Source organism: Ascaphus truei, chromosome 1, assembly GCF_040206685.1.
Source record: "Ascaphus truei isolate aAscTru1 chromosome 1, aAscTru1.hap1, whole genome shotgun sequence".
NCBI lineage: Eukaryota > Metazoa > Chordata > Amphibia > Anura > Ascaphidae > Ascaphus > Ascaphus truei.
Window position 1 is genome coordinate 550,896,808 of NC_134483.1, and position 21,256 is coordinate 550,918,063.

Here is a 21,256-nt window from a genome sequence, read left to right on the forward strand (position 1 = left end):
TCCGCCATTAGAGTCAATGGCACGACCCGCTTCATGAGTGCGACCCTTTATGGGGGTCCCTCATTCCCGGACCCGATAGGGGTCGTGTGTGGGGATGCCTAGGAGCTAGGGGCAAAAAGAATTTTATTTCTAGGTGCCCTAGAACCTAAGGTTCCCACGCCAATCGCCGTTGAATTTGAACTTACTGATAGAAGCTCTTTTCAAAGACATTGTATCCGCTTTTGCGGTCTGCGGTTTGGATGGCTGCCAACCTGTTCCTGGAGGTCAGCGTCGAGGAATCCCCATTGAAGTCAATGGCCCCATTGACTTACAATGGGAAACCGCTGCTCCTCCTCTCGGACGCCACCTGATGGTCTACGCTGGAAACAGGTCCAAAACCGCCAGATCTGCCATTGGAATGCATGGAGCTGCAATGGCGACCAATGGAAGCTGTAAAATGGAGCCTGAAAAGGCAGGAACCTGGAACAAAGGGCTATAAACACTAAGTTAACCTTAACCCTTTCCCTCCCGCATCAATCCCAGTGTGTGTGTTGGTGCAAACACTGGAACAGAAAAAATACATTTTTATAGGGGAATATACATTTGGATTCTGAAGCAGGGTAAAACACATTACTGGACCGCAGTCCAGTTAACCCCTTGCTACCGAAGTGAGAGCAGGGGGTGGCCAAATGGGGTGTAACCCCTTTAATACTGGGCCAAACCCCCTCTCCCATGACACCCCCCCCCCCTCTCCAGCATCTTACTGCTCCCTCCTCCAGCATCTTACTGCTCCCCCTCCCCCCAGCATCTTACTGCTCCCCTCCCCACCCAGCATCTTACTGCTCCCCCTTTCCTTCCCCCCCAGCATCATATTGCTTCCCCATTCCTTCCCCCCCAGCATCTTACTGCTCCCCCTTTCCTTCACCCCAGCATCTTACTGATCCCCCTTTCCTTCCCCCCAGGATCTTACTGCTCTCCCTCTCCTCCCCCCCAGCATCTTACTGCTCCCCCTCTCCTCCCCCCCAGCATCATACTGCTCCCCCTCTCCTTCCCCACCAGCATCATACTGCTCCCCGTCTCCTCCCCCCAGCATCATACTGCTCCCCCTCTCCTCCCCCCCAATCATCTCACTGCGTCCCCTCTCCTCCCCCCATCATCTCACTGCGTCCCCTCTCCACCCCACCATCATTTCACTGCGCCCCTTCTCCTCCCCCCATCATCTCACTGCGCCCCCTCTCCTCCCCACCATCATTTCACTACGCCCCCTATCCCCCCCCCCCCATCATCTCACTGCTCTACCCCCTGCAGCCCAGTGATGTCACATATTTCCGGTTCCGGCGGAGCGGTCTGTCCCCGGGTGCAGGGCTTGCGTGTCACAGGGCAGGCGGTGGAACGCAGGCCTTGCGTGTCACAGGGCAGGCGGTGGAACGCATGGCTTGCGTGTCACAGGGCAGGCGGTGGAACGCAGGGCTTGCTTGTCACAGGGCAGGCGGTGGAACGCAGGGCTGCGTGTCACTGGGCAGGCGGTGGAACGCAGCGTCAGGAGACGTCTTGGCTGATGTAAAAAAGGTAAAAGCTTTAACATGAGAAACTTTTTCTCCTGCAGCTCAGACCGTGTCATTTATTTCCCCTGCACAGCCCGCGGCAGGACTACAACTCCCAGAAGCCCCTGCGGCGGAGATCGCCACGTGGCCCGTTACAGCCAATCAGCGCACGGGCGCACACAGCAATACAGGTAGGATGTGATATATATATATATATATAATCTCCCCACTATATATCTATATACACCCTCAGTAATGCAGGTAGGAAGTGATCTATATATATATATATATATAATTAGGGGGTGGTGTGTGTGTGTGTGTGTGTGTGTGTGTGTGTGTGTGTGTGTGTGTGTGTGTGTGTGTGTGTGTGTGTGTGTGTGTGTGTGTGTGTGTGTGTGTGTGTTCAGTACCGTTCTGTGGCTAACAAAATGCTTTTATTTGTGCGAGCTTTCCAGATACACTGATCTCTTCTTCCAGCGATGGTACATTGAATAAAGCAAGCAAGGATTAACTTAAAAACAGTGCATATAGGAATGTTATCTGTGACTGAAAGCTAACACCCCCCTGTGTAGTTTGCCATTTACGACTTGAGGTGTTAAATAGTCCCTGAATATAAGTGTGTGGGGACTCTGAGAGTCCAACCTGAATCAAAGGGAAAGCATGGGGGGTCATCATGTAGACAGAAATAAAAAGAGCACATTTTTCCCTTTTCTGTTCCCTGTACCCAGAGTATATTAAAATGTAGTTTTAACCTTCAGGACCCATGTCCAAACAGGCAGCCCTTGCAAACCCATAGGTGCCGGTAACTCTGCTGGACATCGGAGTTCAAAGCAGCCAGAGGTGTGAACAGCATTTGTTCAGTGGAGAAAGGCGGAGTACCAGGTCCGTAGCTTAATGGCAGTCCTCCGAGATTCCACTTGTTCTGCCAGACCCAGAGGCGCCTGCCCAGTGGGTGGCATTGGGATAGCTGGGGGGAGAGGTGGCAGCTTGCGCATGGTCCTTAGCTATTTCAAATTTCCCGCTGACCCGGCTTTTCTAGCCAGCTTGGCTCTGATTGGCTGCTTGAGAAAGTTCCCACACGCTGATTGGCTGTCCGGACTGCTTCTATTTTATGAATGAAGCAGGGAATACTATAAGAAGCCCTGAGCCAATCAGATGGTGTGTTCCCCTTGAGTCAGAGCCGAAAGAGTGCGGTCGGGCTTTTCAAAGTTGCTTTGTGCGAAATAGCAAAGCAACCGGCTTCGATTGAATGTAGCGGTCCCAGCTAGGATTCCACAGCCCCTCTCATCTGTCCCTCCCACTGCAGGGGGACACAGGACACACAGCCCCTCTCATCTGTCCCTCCCACTGCAGGTGGACACAGGACACAGCCCCTCTCATCTGTCCCTCCCACTGCAGGGGAACACAGGACACACAGTCCCTCTCATCTGTCCCTCCCACTGCAGGGGGACACAGGACACACAGCCCCTCTCATCTGTCCCTCCCACTGCAGGGGGACACAGGACACACAGCCCCTCTCATCTGTCCCTCCCACTGCAGGGTGACACAGACAGGACACACAGCCCCTCTCATCTGTCCCTCCCACTGCAGGGGGACACAGGACACACAGCCCCTCTCATCTGTCCCTCCCACTGCAGGGGGACACAGGACACACAGCCCCTCTCATCTGTCCCTCCCACTGCAGGGGGACACAGGACACACAGCCCCTCTCATCTGTCCCTCCCACTGCAGGGGGACACAGGACACACAGCCCCTCTCATCTGTCCCTCCCACTGCAGGGTGACACAGACAGGACACACAGCCCCTCTCATCTGTCCCTCCCACTGCAGGGGGACACAGGACACACAGCCCCTCTCATCTGTCCCTCCCACTGCAGGGGGACACAGGACACACAGCCCCTCTCATCTGTCCCTCCCACTGCAGGGTGACACAGACAGGATACACAGCCCCTCTCATCTGTCCCTCCCACTGCAGGGTGACACAGACAGGATACACAGCCCCTCACATCTGTCCCTCCCACTGCAGGGTGACACAGACAGGACACACAGCCCCTCACATCTGTCCCTCCCACTGCAGGGGGACACAGACAGGACACACAGCCCCTCTCATCTGTCCCTCCCACTGCACAGTGACACAGACAGGACACACAGCCCCTCACATCTGTCCCTCCCACTGCAGGGTGGCACAGACAGGACACACAGCCCCTCTCATCTGTCCCTCCCACTGCACAGTGACACAGACAGGACACACAGCCCCTCTCATCTGTCCCTCCCACTGCACAGTGACACAGACAGGACACACAGTCCCCCACATCTGTCCCTCCCACTGCACAGTGACACAGACAGGACACACAGCCCCTCACATCTGTCCCTCCCACTGCACAGTGACACAGACAGGACACACAGCCCCTCTCATCTGTCCCTCCCACTGCACAGTGACACAGACAGAACACACAGCCCCTCTCATCTGTCCCTCCCACTGCAGGGTGACACAGACAGGACCCACAGCCCCTCACATCTGTCCCTCCCACTGCAGGGTGACACAGACAGGACCCACAGCCCCTCACATCTGTCCCTCCCACTACACAGTGACACAGACAGGACACACAGCCCCTCACATCTGTCCCTCCAACTGCAGGGGGACACAGGACACACAGCCCCTCTCATCTGTCCCTCCCACTGCAGGGTGACACAGACAGGACCCACAGCCCCTCACATCTGTCCCTCCCACTGCAGGGTGGCACAGACAGGACACACAGTCCCTCACATCTGTCCCTCCCACTGCACAGTGACACAGACAGGACACACAGCCCCTCTCATCTGTCCCTCCCACTGCAGGGTGACACAGACAGGTCCCACAGTCCCTCCCACTGCAGGGTGGCACAGACAGGACACACAGTCCCTCCCACTGCAGGGTGGCACAGACAGGACACACAGTCCCTCACATCTATCCTCCCACTGCAGGATGACACTGACAGGTCACACATTCCCTCACATCTGTCCCTCCCACTGCAGGGTGACACAGACAGGACACACAGTCCCTCACATCTGTCCCTCCCACTGCAGGGTGACACAGACAGGACACACAGTCCCTCACATCTGTCCCTCCCACTGCAGGGTGACACAGGAGGGACACTTATTCCAATGTATCCTTTTCTGTCACTGCAGGGTGATATATACATCTCCCTCTCTCTTCCCATGTGCAGGATGATATTGCTGTGAAATACAAGTACAATATATACCAGTAACTGCAGAGGTCACCACGGGGTGAGACACTTCCACACGGACCAGAGACCATTCTTGGAGCATCTGACTAACTCACTGATCATGAACAAGGACAAAAAGCCGATGGCTGAGATGATCCTGGATCACACCCTGGAGATTATCTACCTGCTGACCGGAGAGGTGAGAGCTGCTGGTGACTGTCACAATGACACCACACTTATCTCTTTCACTACAAATGGGACCTGTCTCTGTTGGTAACATGTCTTCGTCTTCTGTTAATCTGTCTTTTGGTTGTATCTCAGGGCTCTGTCCTGGGACCTCTCCTTTTCTCTCTACACATTATCACTTGGTGACCTCATCAACTCTTTTGACCTTGGGTATCATCTCTATGCAGATATATCTAACCACCCCTTCCCTCACACCTTCAATCCAGTCCCAAGTCTCAGATTGCCTCCTACACATTATCTTCTTGTGGATGGTCCTCCACCACCTGAAATGTAATGTTTAAAACTGAGAACATCATATTTCCTCCACAACCTGAACCTAATATCCCCTTTTTCCATCACCATAAATGGTACTACCATCTACCCTGTCGCCACAGTGCGTTGCATCGGAGAGACATTTTACGCCTCCCTTTTCTTCTCCATTCACGGTATGAATAAAATGTGTCACTTCTTCCTCTGTAATGTTGCAAAGATCTGTACTTTCCTCTGTCAGTCTTCTAAACTGTAATGCATGCCCGTGTCCTCTCCCGCCTTGATTATTGTAACATACTGCTAACTGGCCTCTCTACCGCTCAACTTTCTCCTTTGCAATATATCCAAACTTCTGCTGCCAGAATAATTCCCCTTTCTTCCAAAACAGTCTCTGCTCATCTTCTCCCTAAATCCCTCTCCTCGCTTCCCATCAAATTTCAGATCACATACTAAGTTCTCCTTCTTACCTTCAAGGCTCTCCACTTATCTGCTCCTCCATACATATTGACTTTGATCTCTCGTTATGCCCCTGTGCCCCTCCTCGTCTCCTGCGCTCTACCGGTTACTGTCTCCTCTCAACCCCTTTCACCTCTACTGCTCTCTCTCTCTCCTTAAACCCTTTTCCCTCATTGCCCCTTACCTATACACTCAGTATACGCCAAGCACCTTCTCTCCCCTCCTTTAAGTCAAACCTTAAAACTCACCTCTTAAATGAAGCATTTCAATACCCTAGACTCATGGCTACAGTCCCACACCCACAGTCGCACCTACCAACCATTGTGGCCAAGCACTGCCATCTACTGCACTTATTCCCTCACCTGCTGTCTGTGTAAGTCTCCAAACATTCCAATTAGATTGTAAGATTCTGGGCCCACCACCTATAAAATTATATGTATGTATTGTGCCTGTGTTACATTATTCTGTAATAGCTACTGAATATAATTTCTATTTATACTATGACTCTCTTCTATTGAAATCAACCCAAACCCTCCCTTTCCAGCTCTGTCCCATACCCCTTTCTCCTTCTCTGTCGCCCATATAAATATTTGCAGTCTGCTGGCCAAACTCGATGAGCTAAGGGCATGGTGCCTTTTGCATAAGCCCCAAACCGTTATTCTCACTGAAACATGGCTAAATCCTACAACCCTTGATGCACCTATCTCCGTTCATACATTTTCTTGGCACAATTTCCTCTCTGAATGGGAAGAATGAGCTGTTAGTTCTAGGTGATTTTATCCTAAATTGTGTTGTTTTTAGGGTAAAGCCAATCTAGACACAACATAAATCACTAAGCCTAACCCAGCTAATCTCCCAACCCACCCGCACAACCCTAAAATGTCACAACCATTCCTTGCTAGACTGGATTCTATCCTCTTATCCCAACAGAATCCAATCCTCTGGTTTGCTACCTGACAATTTCAGTGACCATACAATAGTGTTCTGCAGGCCTGCACAACTCCAGTCCTCGAGGGCCGCAAACAGGCCAGGTTGTCAGGATATCCCTACTTCAGCACAGCGGGCTCAATTAGTGGTTCTGTCATACTTGTTGAATAAATACAAAGTAACTGTCACTTCCAAGGATCTTTAATAATTACAGGTGCTTGTGGAATAGATGCACAAGGCAAACAGGACTAGCAAATGCCCAGTATTACTCTTGATAATCTTCACCAAAATAGATAAAATCCAGCAAACTTCTGGAAGGTTACCAGCAATGTCCAGCTATCAACAACCATCTAATATGTAAATTGAGCTTGCTGAGTTGCAACGGTTGTTGTTTGGAGGTGCGGCCTCTCCTCCCAGGGTTTAAGCTCGCCCCATCCAACTTTCCAATGAGCAGTTTTATCATGTTCCTGTGTATGACAGGCCCAGTTTGGTCTTTCTCCCTTCAGCAAAAAAAAGAGGTACATGAGAACGTTACCAGGTAGTGTCAGGACCTGCAGACTGGTCACAGCCTTTATGTCGGCTGCAGGCTTATAACATTTTGGCCAATGGGTTTAACTAAATGACCCTTACTCATGAGCAGATTAGCACGGAAGTATTGTACTATGTGTTGAGTCACTTTGGATGCTGCGCTGGGCATTTCTGTTTTTATCTAATATCAATGATGATAATACACTGAGAAATCCCACTGACATTGCAAACGCATTGAATGAATACTTTGTTGGGTGCGCTACTTCCCTACTATCAAAGTGCAACCATAATTACAATCATATAGCGCAACCTGGGAAAACCCCTATATCTTCACCCCCTCCCAACACTGCTCACAATTTTCAATTTGTCCCAGTATCTGAAGAGGGGCTGACACAGGCGCTCCTAACATTAAAACTAAACAGTTAGTGTGGGCGTGACCTACTGCAATCAAAGTTCCTATGACTCATAGTGCCCCAGTCATTGCCATACCAATTACCTCCTTAATCAACTCTATTTTTGTCTTCAGGTCATATCCCACAGACCTGGAAATCTGCCAGAGTTGTCCCAATCTTCAAAAGTGGGGGCAAAAACATTGTCTCCAATGTGACGGTAGGGGTAGCCGGCCTTCATAATGAAGGTGAAGCTTGTCTGGCTGCCCCTAAAAACCTTGTGTATTGGGCTATGAGTGTCAGCTCTTGGGATCAGCAATGTGTATTAATGTGGTCCCCTGTAACCATGTCCCTATACACTGTCCCCTCTGAGTTTATATGCTAGGGATGTCCTGTGTGGTTAGGGTTCCTCATAAAAAATAGCTGCAGGACCGGAACTTTGGGAACAGGAGTTTAAAGGTGGATGTTGGGGGGCAAATAGGGTAAAAAAAAACATTTGGGGTTGCTAACCGGTTATACCGGGGGTACTGTTATTTTACCCGGAAAGTGTATGATTTGCGGGTTCGCGTCTGTACGTAAAGACGCTGTGTGTGTGGAGTGTTAATGCGACTCTATGTAAGATCTTTGCCCGCCAGCCAGTTCTACAATTGGGTTTTAAAACACAATGCAGGAGCCTGTTTTACACCTAGTTGTGGAGCCCAGGTTTTAGGTTACAAGTTTTCAATGTATTTGGATGGGTAACCATTACTATGCAGCCAGCCCTGGTAATGTAATTAGCCGGGGGGTCAGCATGGCAATGGCGGATCAAAGGAATGGATGGGCTAGGTGTTGGGACATCTGGCTGGTGGGAAGGGCAGAGGACCAGGTCTGTGGATGGGCTCGCAGCGGGTGAGACCCTTTGTTGTAGCCAGACTCTGTGGAGCCAGCCCAGTGGGCAGTAATGGGCTGGCCAAGGAAAGCCGTTGCCGAGACGGAGCTCGTAGGCACGATTTCCATTAGCCAGTTCATTTTTCCCGCCTTGCTGGCAACCAGAGCCAAAGCACGCCCCCTGCTTTGATTGGGTAAAGCCAGGTGAGCCATGGCTCGTGATTGGCTGTTATGGATAAACCCCCTCTCTGATTGGTCGCCAGTCCGTCTTTCATGTTAGACATAGGACAGAAAGGGCTTGATCCGGTGAAGCGATGGTGGACTTTTCGAAAGGGCTTTGCTTCGAATAGCAAAGCACTCGGCACGGAGTTGCCGGAGAAGCCTGGCCGAGCTGAGGATGTCATGTAATTTGCGGCCAAGTTCTGAGAACGCGGCTGTCATGGAGACCAATGCTTTTTACACCTTAATACCTGGATCCTTTTGATTGAACACAGCGTGAGATAAAATAAATTGTAATTTATTTACACAAGAAACACACACAGCTTGATTTACAAAATAACACGAATAAACACTTACTGGGATGGGGCAAAATGAAATAAAATGTCCACAGAAATGAAGTCGCTAGGCATCAATTCCCATAAACGGGGTTGCTGCACAAATAGAGCTGTGAGACAGTCTTTGGCTAGGGGCGCCACTTGCAGCCCCTGTTTCTCAGCCAAAAATAATATTTTCGTTCTGTCCTTGCAGGATTTGTTCTCCAATTCATAGTTCTAACGAACTTTTGAAGCAGGGTGCAATCCTTAGTGACGATGTTATGTCCTTTGCACCGCATGCTGTAGCTCAGATTAATCTCTCTCCCGATCGACTGCAGAAGACTTTAAAGACACACAAAGCTTATGCTTTTACTGTGCAGCGAATCACTGCGTGGCAACTAATAATCCCACCTATTGACATGCTCAGCCAGGACTTCAGGGAGCCGGGCAGAAGTTACAAGGTATGCTACAGTCAGGCGCTAACTTCGCACTTGAGCTGCTTAGCATATCTAACCAAGCACCCTGCCCTGGCGACGTGAAGTCTACCCTTCTCCTGATAGTTGGACATGTCAGGGAAAACTGTTTATCCGTACTTCCGGGCAATTAACACTTTTACCAAGTCGGTACCTTTTTTAAGTCCGGATTTGCGTAGACATTCTTGAGTAATCTCCCTGGGATGTCTCAGAAGTCCGGACTTAAATCATGGATGACACCCTGGCCGGAATGGCCGGTCATAAATTACAATAGTGAATCCTTAATGTATCCGCTGCCCTGCCTGGCTGAATGTCAATTGTCTAACTCGCATAACATCAAAATACCAAAATTACAGGGGACATTCCGTTAATACTTGGGGTGAAAGTAAATGTTCAGAAACATAACCCCTTTATGTGTTCGTACCTCAGTAATGCCCACACCAAATTTCATCTTTCTAGGATGCTCCTAACTAAAGTTAGCTATCTGCTTTGATGTGGTTGGTGAAATGTCTGCGGTTTTAATCTTTTCCCCTGTCTGCGGTTAGGCAGTGAGTCAGTGTTGCAATGCAGGAACTCACCACATAACCACAAGCACACTTATTCAATTAACCCTTAATATGATGGGGGGACCACATTATACATTGTTGCAATGAACGGAAACAATATATGACCGCAAGCCACTTATTCAATTTACCTTGTGGTTAAGGCTTTCCCTTGCCAGTCTGCGGTTAGGCAGTGAGTCAGTGTTGCATTCACCACATAACAACAAGCACACTTGTAGCTAGCCCTGGGCTGCAGAGCTGACACTCCACAGTCACCTTTTTATGACTCGGGCCCCCAGCCGGGCATACTGCCTTTATTTATGGCTGGGGTGCTCCTTCACCATCACAGCGGCCAAGTTACAAGAGAAGTTTTACGTTGTACCCAGCTTCCTCCAGTGACGCGACTGGCGGGGGCTCGGCTTAGAAGTACCGGAGAAGCCCAATTTGTTCAATAATGTTGTCCTGCCTAGTGAATTGATCCCGGTAAGGTATAAAAGTGTTAAAAGTGCTGGTCTCCTGTGACATCCGACTACAGGCCAATCTCTCTTCTCCCAATACTATCCAAAGTCATGGGGAAATGTGTCTACTCCTAATAAAGCATTTACTATAGCAGGACACAATTTCCTTAGCAACTCCAATCTGGATCTCGCCCCAAACACTCCATGGTAACTACGCTCTTAAAGGTTTGCCATGAGATCCAGTGTGGAATGGAACGGGGACAACTTACTGGTGTAATATTCCTAGATTTAGTGAAGGCTTTTGATACTGTTGATCATGTTATCTTGTTAAACAAGCTTCAGTGCTCTGGAACAGGGGAACATGCGTCAAACTGTAAGTGTGTGGGGTCTCGGCAGTGAAAAATCACAGAAAGCAAGTAGCTTGAATACAAAATAACTTGTAATGATTAAAGCGTATCCGTAATGATAAACATAGATGCGACATGAGAGGTTTATCACACAAGATCAGAGGTATTCCTGTAACCATTGTCTGGGAAAAGGTATTTAAGGAAGAAAGGGGCGGTATCAATATTCCTGGATTAATAGAATAAACTAGCCACGGTCTATATGAGATATCCAAGTAATGAGCTACATGGTATAAAAGCATATCTATGTAAGGCACTGAGTGACAGTCTAAAGCCACGTGTGGCACAAAGCAAGAGTCACTACGTGAAGTAAAGTATCCTGTAAGTGTATAAGACACAAACCATACAATGGGGCACAAAATACAGCACGGAAGATACTTACCCAACTGAATTTGTTCAATCACGAATAAGTGCGAAACAATGTCCACCAGTCAGCGTGGTGCAGGGGGCCCATTTCCACATGAAACGACACCCGTGGTTCTTCCCTGAGTATGCGGGGTAGAGGAAAAGTCTGTTTGCTCCTAAAGCTGTTTGTTGCGTATCTGTGCTCGTGCTCCGTTCCTGTGTGCCTCAGGATATGACTCTGCAGAAGGGGAGTGTCATGAGAGAGGGGATTTGGCCCGGGATTAAAGGGGTTACACCCCATTTGGCCACCCCCTACTCTCACTTGGGAAGCAAGGGGTTAACTGGACTGGGGTCCAGTAATGTGTTTTTTTTTTTACCTTGCTTCAGCCATCCAACTGTTTATTCCCCTGTATAAATGTATTGTCTCATCCTGGTGTTTGCACTCACACATACACTAGGGTTGATGCGGGAGGGAAAGGGTTAATGTTAGTTAAGTGATTATAGCCCTTTGTTCCCTTTTCCCACCTTTTCAGGCTCCATTTTGCAGCCTTCCATAGGTCGCCATTGAGCCTCCATGCTTTCTAATGGCAGAAGTAGCGGTTTTGGACCTGTTTTCTAGCGACGACCAGCAGGTGGCGTCCGAGAGGAGGAGCGGCGGTTTCCCATTGTAAGTCAATGGGGCCATTGACTTCAATGGAGATTCCTCGGCGCCGGCCTCGAGGAAAAGGTTGGCAGCCATCCAAACTGCAGACCGCAAAAGCGGATACAATGTCTTTGAAAAGACTTTAATCACTTTGGTCAAGTTAAATGACAATTGGCGTGGGAATCTTAGGTTCTAGGGCACCTGGGAAAAAATTCTTGTTGCCCCTAGCCCCTAGGAACCCCCACACACGACCCCCACTGGGTCCAGGAATGAAAGACCCCCGTAAGGGGTCGAGCGGAGGAGGAGGGTCGTGCCATTGACTTTAATGGCGGAGCGGAGGTCCCATTGAATCCAATGGTGGCGTGCGCCCATGCATTGTCTATGGCGGCGCCGGCCATTGATTCCAATGGGAAAAAGCCGCGTGGCGTAAAAACGGCTAAGTGTGAAATGGTGAAAAATGTAAGTCCATATCTCCGGTTCTGGAATGACCAGAGGGATGGAATTTGGGTGGCATGTAGCCAAGGTTCTGGCTTTAATGCATGGCCTTTCCCAGCCCTCTCCTATCAACCAGACGGAGTGTAGGCAAATGTAAAGATTTGTGGTTTTTCCCATAGACTTCAATGGCGGCGGTTTCCCCATTGAAAGTCTATGGCGGGGAACTCCATTGACTGCAACGGCGGAGTTGCTCCATTGAAACCCATGGCGGCGGAGCCCGTTGTTTTCAATGGGAAAAAAGTGAAAAGCAGAGATTCATTTTTAAAGGGACGAATCCTGTATTTTGAAAATGTTTTAAAGTGCATTTATGTATCTCCGGTTCTGGAGGTCGCAGAGAGTTGAAATTTGGCCACTATGTAGAGTCACTGTAGGCATTAATAACTGGTAATTTTCGACCCACTGAGCCCACCAGAACGGAACCTTAATATGTGAAGATATTAAACTGTATATGGTATTTTGGATCTGCTCTGAAAATACAGACCCTATCTGCTATGCTAATAGGTCAGGAAGGGCAGCCGGATGGTTTAGCATAAGCCCTCTGATCAAAGGTAACCGCCCTGATTGTTTACACTAGGGCCAGGAACAAAGGAAGCTGAGTGGTTTGCAAGTGTCCTAGTTCACACCTGCAGGGGAAGAAGAATCTACTTCAAAGAGATTTTTCTAGCCAGCTCGGCGCCTAGGGTTAAGAGATGGTCAAGAAATTGTATTTCAACCAGGCTCAGCCCTTACTCATTGTCTTTGGGATTTTCAAGATTGCTGTATGAACTGCCAGTCCAGATTTGACTGTTTCATCATTCCATCTTAAGTAAGTGTCTATATTTTGTCTGTTATTTGTATATCTCGTGTGTTCACCTTTTTCAAGGAATAAATTATATTTTATCATATCTCAGCCGTGTTCAGTTCAACCCAGGTATTTTTGGTGTAAATTATATCTTGTCATAAAGTTACCGTGACAGGGAGCTCCGGCGGTACTCCTTAAGTAGGCGATTTGATGTCAGTCCGTGCCGACGTGTCTACGGCAGCCTCGTCTGGACCTGTCGTTGCCATGGAAACTCATGTCAACTAGCGCTGTCGATCAAGGTTGAGAAGTGCACTCGTATCTCTCCTAGCAGACCCAATTGTGTAGCAGGGGGAGAGAGATGTATCCCTCTGAGGTCCTAACGGATGCGCACTCATTCAAACATCCATGTGTAGTGAGAAAGAAGAGATAACATGTACAGTATTATATAGATTATCACATGCATGCATTGTGCCTGTGCTACATTATTCTGTAATAGCCTCAGAATGGCACAAGTCCTGTAATGATTACATATTATGTGTAATGTGATGTTTGTACAATCCATGACCTTTGTGCTCATATTGGCACAGTGGGGTCGGTGAGTGTGGTGCAGTAAAGTCAGTGATACAATAGACAGAATTGGTGGGGAGGCCACTGAATAGATTACGTGAGTATAGAGCTGGTGACACGAGATTTGTCCCTCTCACTGATAAGCAACAAATCTGCAGGAATATGACACATATCCACGTGTGTCTCTTACTCTGCACAGGGATATTTATTACTGTCTCTCTATATGTAGGATTATATAGTTGTGAAGAAGCATGGTGAGCATGTCACAGACAACAGCAGTCCCTGTGTGCCAGAAGGATTCTGCAGGACCCAGAGACCCGACATGGATCATCCAACTAACTCCCTGATACACGAGCGAAGCAATGACAAGAAGCTGATGTCTGAGAAGATCCTGGAACTCACCAACAAGATCATTCACCTGCTGACCGGAGAGGTGAGGGCTGCTGGGCAGTGTTACATTTTACCATCTTTATGTCTTCATTCAGCCTGGTCTTGTACAAACTTTGTTCCATGTATCTGTATTTTCCTCTCTCCCTTGGTCACCTGGCTTTCCATAAGTAAAAGATTCTTACAGGACCAGTTATTATATCTGAATACTGAGTGGGGGATTCTCTGTGTTTCAGGTGCCTATAAAGTGTGATGATGTTGCTGTCTATTTCTCCATGGAGGAATGGGAGTATTTAGAAGGACACAGGGGGTCTTACAAGGATGTGATGGAGAATCTCCAGAACCTCAGCTCACTGGGTAAGAGGAGATTTCTCTCATTGTTATAGGGATGTCAGTCCTGTGGGCCTGAGGTTCATCTCTGTCACCAGCTGCTGCGTTTATAGTTGGGATGTCGAGACTTGATATTTTTTGGGATCCCACTAACTCTGTCTTTGTTTGTCTAATCTGTCTTTCACTGTCACCTGAGTACTCCTAGCATTATTCCACATACAGATATAGCAGACGTTATTACACCAATAATGGATAATATAACAAGTTAAATAATGTGTTTTCAATAGCACTACTGTGAAATAACACATTGCGTTAATGGATGCCATAACCTCTACATCTGTACCAGACGGGTACCTTTATATAAACTGTAAGTTAACCACTTAGGTGCTTTGGCTTTCGCCAGTCACATACCTATTGCAATTAGAGACGTATATTTTATACTGTAACGGATGCTCGCCACACACCGGACAGGGCCGAGTGGGGATTAGAAAACACCAACCAGAAGAAGCGAGGTCACGTCCAGAGTGCAGGTTCATAGTAGTGCATAGCTGGGTCAGGATAGGAGAATGTAGGATCGTAGGAGGCAAGCCGAGGTCGAGGACTTGAAAGATATGGATCTTGGGGTCACTTTAGCCGGGTCGTGGGTAGGAGAGAGCAGAATGGTCGAGAGTAATCTGGGATCGAGGATAGGAGGCAGTAGTGAAGTTCAATGCAAACGAGGCAAGATGATACCCGGCAGGTTGCTTGTGATCAGCAAACGTCACAAGGTTTATGCTCAGCCAACTTCCTGATGGAAGGACTGAGCCTAAATAGTGGGACCGGCGAATCAGATGCCGGATTGGTTCCAGCCTCTCTCCTGCCTGCAGGAGCAATCAGGCGACTGAACCTTGGCGGAGGCGGATCCTTACATACTAACAGAAATGTTCAACTAGAAATGTTATATTATTTTAAGCTATTAATGAACTTCTTTACTCACAGTAAATGTCTTTCCAACAGATGGATCCATGAGCAGAAATACACCTGCAGGATGTCACACCCCTCTCTGCTCACCAGATTGTGTAAATGAAGAGAACAGTGTTATTACAAGTGATCAGGGAGAAAATAGCTTGAGGCAAAATAAACCAAGCAAAATACGGAGAAACACTGTGAGAAATCTGCTTAAGGAATCAACTTCATGTGAAGAAGGAAATCTCACAAACTCCCACATTGATACTCTCAGAGAACATACAGGGACAGAATATGCAGCTACTCATATTAAGAAGTGTGACAAAGGAAACCCTAATGCACAGAAAACTTACAAGAACTTGTTAGTAATGAAGTATGAGAGCAATGACTGTGGTAAAAACTTGAATAATGGAACATCTTGTACAATTCAAACAATTCACCTAAACAAACACAACGCAGTGAGACGGCACAAGTGCTCTGAATGTCACAAATGCTTTACTACTAAATCACTTCTGGTTAGACATCAGATAATTCACACAGGAGAAAAGCCATTTGTTTGCTCTGAATGTGGGAAATGTTTTACCTTTAACTCAAATCTTGTTCAACATCAGGCAATTCACTCAGGAGAGAAACCATGTGTTTGCTCTGAATGTGGGAAATGCTTTAGTAGTAAGAATAGTCTTAATATGCACAGGAAGAGCCACACAGGAGAAAAGCCATTTGTTTGCTCTGAATGTGGGAAATGTTTTACCTGCAACTCACATCTTGTCCAACATCAGGCAATTCACTCAGGAGAGAAACCGTGTGTTTGCTCTGAATGTGGGAAATGCTTTAGTAGTAAGAATAGTCTTAATATGCACAGGAAGAGACACACAGGAGAAAAGCCATTTGTTTGCTCTGAATGTGGGAAATGTTTTACCTGCAACTCGCATCTTGTTCAACATCAGAGAAGTCACACAGGAGAGAAACCATGTGTTTGCTCTGAATGTGGGAAAGGTTTTACCTGTAATTCAAATCTTGTTCGACATCAGGCAATTCACTCAGGAGAGAAACCATGTGTTTGCTCTGAATGTGGGAAATGTTTTACCTGCAACTCACATCTTGTTCAACATCGGGCAATTCACTCAGGAGAGAAACCGTGGGTTTGCTCTGAATGTGGGAAATGCTTTAGTAGTAAGAATAGTCTTAATATGCACAGGAAGATCCACACAGGAGAAAAGCCATTTGTGTGCTCTGAATGTGGGAAATGTTTTACCTATAGCTCACATCTTGTTCAACATCAGGCAATTCACTCCGCAGAGAAACCGTGTGTTTGCTCTGAATGTGGGAAATGCTTTAATAGTAAGAATAGTCTTAATATGCACAGGAAGATCCACACAGGAGAAAAACCGTGTGTTTGCTCTGAATGTGGGAAATGTTTTACCTTCAACTCACATCTTGTTCGACATCAGAGAACTCACACAGGAGAGAAACCGTTTATTTGCTCTGAATGAGGGAAATACTTTATGTATAAAGAAACTATTGTTACACATAAGAGAATTCACACAGAGGAGAAGTATGGTTCGTTCTCTGATTGACCATTTGCTTGCTCTAACATATTAAAAATAATAACTTGTATTTTATTGAAGTCTTGCACATAAAATAGCGATGTAAATAAGAAAGTAAAGGGTGGTGGTACCGAAATTGAAAAAAAAATTGAGTTGGAAGCTACAGTGCCACCATTCCATTGTATAAACCAGTAATAGCGTGCTGATTTTACCATCAAACAAAGTACAGTGTAATAAAAATGGGGGATATTGAGTTTTGTAATTAATCTGGTACTTCTGGGGTTAATGTTGGTTAGAAATTGTTAATTCGTGGGGCGTGCCGCTGACGTCATCCAGGACGGAAGGGTGAGAGGAGAGCTCCTGAGACCCTCACGGATAAAACTAATCTAAAGCAGATTTACCCCGAAAATTAAGACTCCAAACCACACTGGCCAGACCCCTGAACAAGCAGGCATGTCCCACAAAGCAAAAAACCAGCCCGGACAGGGAGTCTCAAAGTACTTTACCCCGTCCAAACAGGGCACTGATACTGGCACAAAAAAACAAGAGGGCGCCTCCCCGCCCGGCGCACGAGGAGCCAAGCCTGCAGCAACAGACCAAGAGCACCCGGCCGAAATACTGGTCATATAGCAGGGGATCACTAAGGCATACTTGGAGGAGCTCCACAGTAAATTATACCGATCCCTGCAGTCTGATTTAAGGGAGGCGTCGACGAGCTTAAACTGGACATAACAGGGTTAACCAAACGAACCGCAACCCTGGAGGCCAGACTGGAGGAGGCCCTAACATGCCAGAAAGAAGCGGACGAGGAAATCACCCCGCTGGGTGCAGAGGTGAATTCCCTGAAGGACAGCCTCGAGGACCAAGAGAACCGGGACCGCCGCCAGAATATCAGACTGCGCGGAGTCCCGGAGGAGGTCCTCCCTAACCAACTCCGAGGCTATCTCAAAGAGTTTTTCACAACCATGTGTGAAGACTTAGAGGAGAGGGAGCTAGAAATTGATAAAGCTCACGTGATCGTCCGTTTACATAGCTACACGGCCAAAGAAAAAATCGTGAGCGCCTGCCGTGAGAAGGACCCCATACAGTTCCAAGGGGAGCCCCTCCAAGTCTTTACCGATTTATTTAAAACAACTGTCGCCCGACGCAAAGGACTACGCCCTCTAACTTTACTGCTACGCGAAAAGAGAATTAAATACAAATGTGGGTTCCCTTTTAAACTGACTATCTATCACAAGGGAAAATTCTATACTATTAGATACCCCGAAGACATGACCCCGCTGGCCCAAGCTCTTGAACTAACCCCCCCCTGCTTCCTGGGATGCTGAAGAACGCCACCCCCAGAACCAGGAGCCCGAGGACCCCCCTGTGCGAGCATCGGAAAGACTCACGGGACAGCGACACACAAATCCGAAGTAGCAGCCCCTGAGAAGCGTTGCATCTCCGCGGACCTGGAGGCACCGGACGCCCCTGCCCAGCTTTCGACGACATCCCCCTGTGAAAAAGGAAAACCCCTGAGGCACTTACCTGAGACGGCGGCCACCGCAACCTTGCGCGACCGAGGGCTCCCGTACACCGACACCGGAGGAAAACGAGAATCCCACGAGACCGCGACCCACCTCTTCCTTGCCTGGAGCGCCGGCCTTACCTCCCAGGAACGGAGGGAGGCCGCTTCGCCCCTTTTTGACTGCAAGGACTGAGACTGAGGTCAACCATGCAGCCTGTTGCCCCGTCAGCGACGCGGCCCTGGGCCACATAAAGCCCGCGGGAACCGCTACTTATCCCCCGAACTCGGAACCCCATGGGACCCAGACCGAAGGACACACATCGGACGGGCCTGTAACCCAGATTAAACTAAAGGCCAAATTGGACAACGGATGTTAGTCCCAGTTAGAGTTATGAGGCCTAAATGTTAGAAAACCAACTGTTTATTATTACTGTTATTCTTTACACAAAAGTTAAATGAATAATAACTCCCCATTACTTCCCCCCCCTTCCCCTCCCACCCCAATACCCCATTCCCCCCACCCACACCCCCCCACTACAAACCATATATTATATGCTAAACAAAGAGGCCACCCATACGCTCCCCGTTTCCCCCCCCACCTTACCTCTACCCCCCACGGCCCTTCCCCCCGCCCTCCCCCCTCCCAAAGGACTAGTAGCTGAAGGTCCTGTAGAAATATTGCCTCCCGGATCAAAAACTGACATGGTTGGATTTAGAAAGTACATAATGTCATATTACATGCAAAATACAGGTGCAATATATAGGAACCCCACCTTCCTCCTCTCACTCCCCCTGCCCTTCCTTTGCCACCCTACCCCCACCCTCTCCTCCCTACCCACACCCGCCCCCCTATCTATGCCCCCCCCTACCTCCCCCCTAATGGTATAATGGTCTTGAGCCTTAAAGAAATACTGCTTCTCTGATCAAAGGCGGGAATAGCTGGATGTGACAAAACAGTGAAAGCATGCAATTTTATATTAGATGCTAGACAAATGGGCTATATTTTTGATTCCCACATCCCTCCCTCCCCTTCCCTCCCTTGCCCCCCACATCTTTCTCCCCCCCCCCCCTCCACCACCTCCCCCCCTTCCCTAAACCCCTTACTCCTCGGTAGAGTAACAGAAGCCTTAAAGAAATATTGTCCCTTGGTTCAAATGTAGCCATGTCTATATGTCATATTGCAGAGAAAGTACACAACTCTAAATGTATATACTAGACAAATGTACCATGTATATGTCCCCCTCTTATCCCTCCCATCCTACCCTACCACCTCCCCCCTCCCTTCCCCTCCCCTGGTATAGTAAATTAAGGTCTTAAAGAAATACTAGTCCTTGGATCGAAAGTTGCCAGGACTGGATGCCATTATTAAAGGAAGTTTCAAAAGATCGCAAAACATCTTTATACATTGTAACGACGTGTATTTACCAGAGGTATTTGATACTGGTTTTCAATTGTTATAGCTTAACTAGCAACATTTCATTGAAGTTTCAGTAATAGTAAGTTTCTTTAGAGATCCAATTACAATAAAGGCATACACTCGCGAGTAAGGACATATCGCCCAATAGGCAAACGGCAGCTCACGCATGCGCCGGTCAGCACGTCCTGAATAGCAATACCAGCTCCCTACCTGTACCGAAGCTGTGCGCAAACGGGGAGACTATAGAGCCTGTTACACATGCGTTATTTACACCAGTTATGCACGGATATGACGATTACAGTACAGTACATGCATCGATAAGTGGGAAAAGGTAGTGCTTCACTTTCGCTTTACACACATGCTCCGGTCCCATTGCGTACGTTAATGCAGAGTATGCCTGTACATTTATTTAATAGGTTCATTATATGAGTACAGCTTCAAGAATTCACTCCGTTTTGATTTTGTAAGATGATATCCATATATGTGATGTAATCGTTAGGATTGAAGGGCACAGCTAAGGATTGTTTTTATTTTAATTGTTTGTTTGCGTCGATATATACATTTTGGAGCGGGACTGGATCTCGGTGAATAGCAGATTGGTTTCAGTGGTTTTCAATGAGACAGCCCCGCAGCCAATCAGTAACATTGTTGATGTTCCCATGATTCCCTGGTCTCCGTGCGAGACCACCCCCACCTATGATTACAAGATGAAGGAGGTTACGAAGACCTCAGGTGAGGGGCGGCTTCTGATATATGTCATTTTTATTCGCTACGGAATAGGGGGTCATGGGTATTTTAGGAATGAATGGTTTGTTTTTCACTCTTTGATAAAACGCGCACGTCGCGCAAAATGCGTCAGAGCGGGCTACTTTTTGTACCTGTTTGGAGCAGTCCAGTCATCACATCGTCTTACACACCTCGCCCACCTGTTTTAGGGGCAGCCAGCCGGGCTTCACCTTTATTTATGAAGGCCGGCTACCCCCCTACAGTCACAGGTATATTTGGGTGAGATGGAAGGAGGGGCAGAGGGGTATATAGTGAGATATTAGGTATGAGATATAAGGAGGAGCAGAAGACTGTAAATCCTTAAAAGAGAGGAGGAGAATCCAGTAAGTAATATGGGATCTGATAGGAAGCAGGAGAGTTGAGACAGATTTAGGAGTAAAGTGATTCTAACAGCAGCATTTAGGATAGATTGTAGGCAGATTCCCCCTCTCTTCCCCCAAGAATCTTACTGCCCCCCTATCCTCACCCCTCATCCCCCTGCATCTTACTGCTCCCCCTCTCCCCCCACCCGACATCTTACTGCTCCTCCTCTCCTCTCCCCAGCATCTTACTGCTCCCTCTCCTCCCCCCTGCATCTTACTGCTCCCCCTCTCCCCCCCCCCCTGGAATTTTACTACTCCCCCCCCCCCCCAGCATCTTACTGCTCCCCCTCTCCTCCCCCCACTGGCATCTTACTGCTCCCCCTCCCCCCCCCCAGCATCTTACT

At 48.1% G+C, this 21,256-nt stretch overlaps 1 protein-coding gene across 1 annotated transcript; it reads left to right on the plus strand.

Annotated features, from left to right (window-relative positions):
- Window positions 1–1,556: 1,556 nt before the first annotated feature.
- Window positions 1,557–18,839, plus strand: LOC142468053 (uncharacterized). Its single transcript, XM_075574136.1, has 5 exons — window positions 1,557–1,714; window positions 4,729–4,927; window positions 13,861–14,064; window positions 14,255–14,375; window positions 15,345–18,839. The coding sequence occupies exons 2-5, from the start codon at window positions 4,850–4,852 to the stop codon at window positions 16,784–16,786; spliced, it is 1,845 nt and encodes a 614-aa protein (XP_075430251.1). The 5' UTR covers window positions 1,557–1,714; window positions 4,729–4,849; the 3' UTR covers window positions 16,787–18,839.
- Window positions 18,840–21,256: the final 2,417 nt, after the last annotated feature.